Genomic DNA, 7,642 nt, shown 5'->3' with positions numbered 1-7,642 from the left:
TATCATTATATATACTTAGTGATTTCAAACCAACAAATCACACAGTACCAAGGGATGTTGTGATGGCGAACAAAAAAAAAAGATTGAAAAGCTAAAAGGTTGTATGATTCAACATATAAAGACATAAAATACAATAATAAAGTTTGCCTCTGAATGCAACACCGATTTCTGTACAACCCTGCATCCAACAACTAGAAACTTTACAAATTACAATCTCTCCAAAAATAATGTTGCATATTGCACAGAAAAAAACATGAGGACATTGAATATTGATAAAATCTAAGAAATGCCCCGTCCACAGTAGAGGCACTGTAGAAGTCCATGTAGCCCCATCAGGCCCAGTGTTCTCTTGGTTTTTACTTTCTGTGGCAGTAAGTGGTTCTAAGGCATCAGTAGTAGCAATGCTGCATCTCTGTCCAGCTGGTGATCCAGTACTTTTTCTGCGGCTCCTCAGGCTGAAATCCCAGGTTGAACTGATAACGTTCAGCTTTACGAATCCTCACCCCGCGGTGCTTTGGCATTACCCGGTAGTAGATGGCTCGCTTGAAGAACCCAAGCTAGCAAGACGGAAGGAAAACAACAACAAAATATATAAACTTAGCAATTATGATGACTGTAGACATTAGAAGAAATTGTCAGAAAGACAGGATTAATGACCCAGGAGATTTGGGATTACAGGGCTGCGGGAAAACAAGTTGGTTGTGGTGACAACCTGCTGGAAACTAAATAGAATCAAGAGAAAAATAGAACCCAGAGTCAAGAGGGAAGTGTATTAACCTGCCTAAAAGAAAGTTGAAAGAATGATTAGTTAGAATAATAGGAAGAACTGAGGGGACAGAAAGCAAAGTTGTAAATTGAGCCACACTTGGGCCAAAATGAGAAGAACTACAGTTCCTTGCAAAAGTATTCACACCAGAAGACTTTCACAATCTGTCTGCTTAAAACCACAAACTACAATAGAGACTGGAGCCTTCCAGCAGGACAGCTGGCCTAAATGTACAGTCCGAGCTACATGGTTCAGGTCAAAGCACATTCCTGTGCTAGAATGGCCCAGTCAAAGTGCAGACTTGAATCCAACTGAGAAGCAATTATTGAAAATCTATCATATTTTTCCGTGCACGTTACAATTATACACAACTTTGTGCTGGTATATTATATAGGATTCCAAAACAATACATTGAAGTTTGTGGTTGTTGCATACCAAAACGTAAAAAAGCTCCTACTTCTGCCAGGCACTGTAGCAAAGAAAGATTCGTTTTTCAAGGGTGTGTTTACCCAAAGGCCCTATTGGTGGGTGCTTTTGGAAGAACACATGGGAGCCTTAGTAGTCCTCAATCATCTTTTCTGTTTCAGAGGGCTGGATCTTCATCTCAGCCTTCTGGGCCTTGGCCTCATACATCTCTCTCCTGCTAGCCCTCTGGAAGAAGCCACACTGTTGGGGAAGGGGGTGTAGCAGTCGTATGGGAGGGAATGAAGATCGTAAGGTTAGAATAAAGGTTAAATATGGGAATGACATATAAGCCAAATGAATCTGCCACATGACCTACTGTATGTGTTAAGTATCGTTTAAAAACACGTGGAAAGATGTGGAACTTCTCATAGTTTGTGTCTGCAGCAGTGCAGTAAGTCATTTTACCAGAGAGTGACCTGTATAGTCTCACCTTCCACATAATAAGAATGATGATTCCTAGGAGCACAATTCCTGCTACAGCTGCAGTAATGATGATCCACAGGGGAAGCTGATAGGGAATCTCCACACTTCCCTCTGGTTGTATCAGTATTTTAAACTACAAGAAATCATAGAACAAAATAATGTTACTCTTTAGTATAACTCCTGCAACTGTGTCTTCATCATCATCCTCATCATTAACACGTACAAGCAGAGGCTCGGGGTCCATCTTGACAGTCGATTTATCCGTAATGAGCTTCAGTGTGGCGCTACCTGTGATGCTAACTTCCAGAGCGTTGGAATAGTCCTGTAATTGCAAACACCAAAAATGTCTAAACATCCTGAGAAGAAAGGAAAGCTTCACTACCCAATGTTCAGAGAAGTGTGTGTGAATTGAGCTGGTGAGCGGACCTCCAACATGGTACTGTTCCACAAGCGGGAGCGGACGTAAATCTCAGCGGAGTCGGACATGTTGTGCAGAGGACAGGTGAAGTTGACGCAGTTTGCTGTCGCCTTAGAGCAGTCCTTCAAGACAGACAGAGTGAAGGAAAAGCTTTTACACAAGAGAACAAACGTGGGGAATTGTTTTAAATGCAGAATACAGCAACGCAGAGGTGTGGACATTTTAGAATAGAAAACTGAAACAGATGCATCTCAACAAATAGGGCATTCCTCAACTGACGTCAAATTACTAACTTTAGACGGATGCCTCGTGGCCTTCTTGTCGTTGTACAAGCAGAGCGGTAACATTAACTAATACTTCTTTCTTTCCGTTCACTTTGAGGCCTCTACATTTCAACTAGTGTAGCACCGATCGGTATCGGTACATGTTATATAAACTCATGAAAGTTGCACTATTTTGGCATTTGAGAGCCAAAACTCAGTGTTTAAAAGAGATTATTCAATTATTAATGTGATTTTACTGTCTTACTGTTGCACTACTATTATACATGTTATAATTTCACAAATGTTGCACTATTTTGGCCTTTGAGAGCCAAAAGTTTATTCAACTATTGTCACCCATTCCAGGTAGGCAATAAAAAGTTCTACTACCCTAAGTAGTATGCAGTTCTTCATATATACACACACACACATCCATTTCAAACAGATGGTATCGGTATGGTATCGGTATCGGCCAATACTGCACAGCCAGGTATCGGGTATCGGTATCGGGGCCGAAAAATAGCATCGGCGCAACAGTAATTTCAACCGTCAGCTGTTCTATGCTGGGTTTCTCCATTGGAGCATGTCAAAATAAAGCTTCTGAATATGCTGTCTCTCATCATCCTCTTGACAATACTTCCTCATCTCCTTTCAAATCATAGTTTCACAATAAACATACAACCATGAACCCCCATTATGGATCACTTTGATCTTTCACCTCATGGAAGTCAGTCCATTTGCGATCACGGGCCCTTTTTGCTTTCACATCACGCAGTTGAGAGTATGGACCAAGAGGAGTGGTGCTTATCACTCTCAGCGTTCACCATAAGGAAAGCATAGGACTTGTGGGGGGACAGCTGAGCTCTATGTCACCTTCCTTATGAAGGCTTTTCCAGTTCATTCAGTGTTTTAAATACAAGCAAAGTTGAACATATCATCCTGAACATGTTAGTATCGGCATCAGATTCTGCAGACTAAAGTATTTCTCAGATCTGACGGACTCTGGAATATTACAAGGGGGCTTGGCCTCTGCTCCAAAGTTGATAAGAGGCATACTATTGGTGGGATGACAATGTACCCATTCCATGTTGACTCCTTTCAGTTGATCATCAGGCATAAATAATACGTGTAGGTCATGGAAGAAAAAAGATTATCTAAAACAAATGCCTTCTGTGGGGGTTATGTCCGGTCAGTTTGGCAGGCAGCCAAGCACAGTGATAACATTGTCATTAAGCAAATATTGATACGTTTGGCAGCGTGAGTAGTTACAAAGTCCTGCTGGAAATGAAATCTGCATCTCCATAGAGCTTGTCAAAAAAGGGAAGCAGGGATTGCTCTAAAGCTGTGTGTGTGTGTGTGTGTGTGTGTGTGTGTGTGTGTGTGTGTGTGTGTAAGCACCCCTATATTTGTCCTTCTACAACATACGGTTCCTATTTATGGCTCAGTACATCTGTTATAGGAATTTAGTGTTTTAAGGCAACAAAATCAGAAAGACAAGTTTCACCATGTTTCACCTAACTGATGAGAGCAAAAAATTGCCAAAAGAAATCCATTTGTACACATTCACATACTTTGAATATCCCCATCTGTTTATCAAAGTCTGGTTAAAAAGCTTTTCTTTTGCTTTCATCATTTAAAGACACCCTGAAAATCCACGCCACATGTATGGCAGTTAAACACTGAACTGACACTAAGATGTTTGAGTAAATTTAGAAGATACTTCTGCAGGGATTAAAAAATGATCTGTGCTTATTGAACTTTTTTATGCTTATCAATAGATGAGGGTAAATGAGAACGCTTCCCACTGATGCTCCACAACTTACCAACTTGTAGGTTTTCCGAGGAATGCGGAGTGTCACTGCTGCCTGCGGCTCGACATTATGCAACTGATTTGTGTCTTCCTCGTTATCCTCTGAAGTCTGCCGTTTAGATCTGGTTTCCTTGGATTGGCTTTCGGACAACTGGAAGTTGTTTGAAGGGTGGATAAAAAAAGGAGGAAGGCAGACATTACATCAGAGAAATGCTGGTAATTACTGGTGTTGATAAAGACATGACCAAAATCTCTCAGAATAGCTGTGTCATTTCCACTGTCTATATGCAGACTGCACACAGTGAGAGTTTCTATTTGAGGACATTTGAGGTCAGCATGTGCTGACGCAGTTTTTGTCTTTTTTCCCCAAAGTGTATTTCGGAACAGCGGTTTGGCTCTGAGACTATTTTAACACCAGATTTATTCATTTTGCTTATACGGCTTCAGTTCACTGTAGTTCTAAAAAACATTGTGTATCTGAGTGGGCAAGGTGGATCAGGTTCATGTAGGCTCAGTTTAACTGTAATTGTTAAGCTAGTTCAACTTAACTTCATTTTATGTACTTGCTAGCTATGCAAAACAATGTGTTTGACGTAAGAAATTAACATTTTGTCGATAACACCATCTCATCCTCAACACATTCTTTCAGAGGGTGATGACCAAATGTTAGCATGCTAACAGGAAAAACCATGTTAAACATTAACCTGGTAGATTAAGCAGCCTGTTGGTGTTAGCATAGAGGATGTCCAGGACTAGCTAGGCTACATTACATTTTCTAGGGGAAAATTTTTAACAATATTGTAACGTGCTCGGTGCATTTTGTACCAGGTGGGTGCCATTCCCCAACACTTTATCATTGTTTTTCATTAGTATTATTTATTTAATATTATTTTCTTTAGGTTTTTAGATGCATGTCTTTTGTTTGTTTTCCTGCTTGCTGCACCGATATATAACCTATTCCTTCTCTTGTCTGTTTCTTTAAACAGCCTCTGTACATTTGAGTCAGAAAGGTACTTTTTCCAGAGCTTTTGTCGCAAAAACATTTCTAAGATATTCTGAAAACAGCAGCGATTAGCTTAAAACCACTTTATGAATCTCACAACTGCCTCTAACATGGCCATACACCAGGGACTAATCACATTTTAGCAACACGTTTTAAGGACCAAAATGAATGAATATGACCCATGGACCTAATTATAGTTGAAAATCCTGCACACAAAACCTTTTGTAAAATTTTTGTAAAACCTCTAAGCTGTTCCTCCTTCTACCTTAAAGTTATATATGGCGCCAGGATTGTGCCAGGAATGAATTTGTGACAAATAAATTCAACATTTGTAACACAGCCTGAAGGACTTACCACCTCTCCCAGCAACATTTTGATACACACATATTGGAACTGTGAGCACTTCTGCCATATTAAGAGCCCAACCAGTGGGAGCGCACTTCACACAATCTTTATCTAAAAAGTCTGGGCATAGCAAGCTGTTTTTTCTTACAGAACATTTATGGTCTGTTTCAGGTTCTTGGTGAGATATCGTTTTGCAACCAGAGCAGTGGCAGGATGCTGTAGGCAGAACAGTTTCAGTATCAAAGGTGTCGCTAAAAATCACTTGAAGTGCAGCCAGCTAAAGCGTGAGTATGATTAGATGGCCAGTTTTCCTCATTTTCAGACAAAATCAAATAGGTGTGCCTGATATAATATCACTGTTGCGTTAATGTGGCAGCCAGGATGAACCCAGCTTTGTCCTAACGAATAATCTTAACATGAGGGCCTTAGCATCCACTACTGAACAAAAGGCGTTGTGAGAAAGATAACCTGTGCAAATTAGGACCAAATCCTATGGACAGAAAGAGGATAGTACCAGGATTTGTCTAGTTATCGCTCTCTTAACAACAGATACAGAGATGATATTTTGTGGGGCCGATGTATTTGTTAATGCACATCCATGAGGAGCAACATTAGAGATAACTTTACATAATTTGTTTTAAATTGCCCAAGATGCCATTTTTTTTTATCCCAATAAGCATTTTTATGCAAATTTTCTTGGTTTAGCTGCCACTGGAAGATCAGTCAAAACTTACGTCAAAACCTACAATGTTGAACGGGTGGGAAATTTATCAACAGACTAAGTGAAATCACTTCCAAAACATTGCTGTCACCAGCATCTCAACCAAAGCACAAACAGAACCTTACACTTAGGTTAAGCGGATTGATAATTTCCCCAGCAGGGCTGCATTCCATTTCTGATTCTCCTCTGACAACAATCTTCGTCAGGTACAGCAGCCACTTGCCATTAGGCACTTCACGGGGCCAATCAAACTCCACAGCAAGGGTCCCCATGTCCCCCAGAGGTGGGCCGTTCATGTCCACCTGGTGGTAAAATTAGTCAGGGTTACAAAAAACAAAGTTTGAGTCATCAAGCCGACACCATTCGGCTAAGAAAAGGAGTTAAAAGCAGCAGCCTCCACCCCTTGACATACTTAACGCCACAAGGCAAGGCTCAATTAAAGTAGTCTATCCCACAAGATATTAAACTTTTTTTTTTTTTTTTACTTCAAAAGACAGGGTGTGGATGAGGAAACTGTGGTGAGGAGTACACATATTATAGATTAAATATACAGTCGAGGAGGTGACTCACGCTGAAGGTGAACTCCACCAGACTGCCCACGTCATCGGTGTTGGTCATGGCATACTCTCCCTTCACTTCCCCGCCAAATTTAGTTGACATCTGAAAATGCTTACTGAACAAGACAAGGGTCAGAATTTTACCCTCTAAACAGGAATACCAAAACCTAGAGTACAGTTTCTTTGCTCAAGCATCCACATCCCCTGAACATTTCAACATTACAACCAGAAACTTCACTGTATTTTCATGGGAACACAAGAGTGGACTGTTTTTATTTTTACTAATCAGGTAATTTCTGATGTGCTCTGATGGACTTTAGAAAGAGTTATCAACAAAAGGGAGCTGAATAAAAAGGCATGCCACAGTTCTCATATGTTGTTGGTTTTTTTTGTTACGATACTCATTGTGCATTCACTGCACAATGATCAACCTGTTTTTGTTCATCTGTGATTATAAAGTCCCAACAGAATACGTTGAAGGCTGTGGTTGTGACATGATAAAAAGTAAAAAGGTTTAAGCAGTATCAATAGCTTTTTAAGGAAGCGTTCACACACATGAAGAGCTGTTAAGAGAGCGCACTCACATGGAGAAGATGGGTTCGATGGTGCTTTCGATCACCATGGCCACCGTCACCGGCTTCAGGTCACTCTGCTCACTAAGACTGAAGAGATCAATGGTATCACAACACAGTGCGGCCACCAAAACTCTCAGTTAAAAGTAACTAAGTCATATGGGTCCCTGTTAACCTTCAGCAACCAAACAGCATTTGGAAGCTTAAGCCCTTACGTTGATAGAATCAGCTGGGTCTCTATTTCTTTCGTGTACAGATCGATGCCTGAAGTCTCAAACACAAGCTGCACGTTAACCTGAAAT

General features: G+C 40.6%; 1 protein-coding gene across 1 annotated transcript in view; it reads right to left on the bottom strand.

Annotated features, from left to right (window-relative positions):
* itga3b (integrin, alpha 3b) overlaps positions 1-7,642 on the bottom strand; it is a 50,438-nt gene continuing 42,796 nt past the window's right edge. The window contains exons 17-26 of the mRNA XM_012876098.3: positions 7,556-7,635; positions 7,353-7,430; positions 6,782-6,884; positions 6,337-6,513; positions 4,156-4,293; positions 2,081-2,194; positions 1,878-1,976; positions 1,662-1,787; positions 1,276-1,432; positions 1-557 (exon numbers count right to left, since the gene is read on the bottom strand). Coding sequence (XP_012731552.3) covers positions 1,322-1,432; positions 1,662-1,787; positions 1,878-1,976; positions 2,081-2,194; positions 4,156-4,293; positions 6,337-6,513; positions 6,782-6,884; positions 7,353-7,430; positions 7,556-7,635 — 1,026 coding nt within the window. The 3' untranslated portion in view covers positions 1-557; positions 1,276-1,321. The remainder of the gene's footprint in view (positions 558-1,275; positions 1,433-1,661; positions 1,788-1,877; positions 1,977-2,080; positions 2,195-4,155; positions 4,294-6,336; positions 6,514-6,781; positions 6,885-7,352; positions 7,431-7,555; positions 7,636-7,642) is intronic.

The sequence above is a fragment of the Fundulus heteroclitus genome, chromosome 10 (genome assembly GCF_011125445.2).
Source record: "Fundulus heteroclitus isolate FHET01 chromosome 10, MU-UCD_Fhet_4.1, whole genome shotgun sequence".
NCBI classification, from domain to species: Eukaryota; Metazoa; Chordata; class Actinopteri; order Cyprinodontiformes; family Fundulidae; genus Fundulus; species Fundulus heteroclitus.
This window is presented reverse-complemented; position numbering and strand designations above follow the sequence as displayed.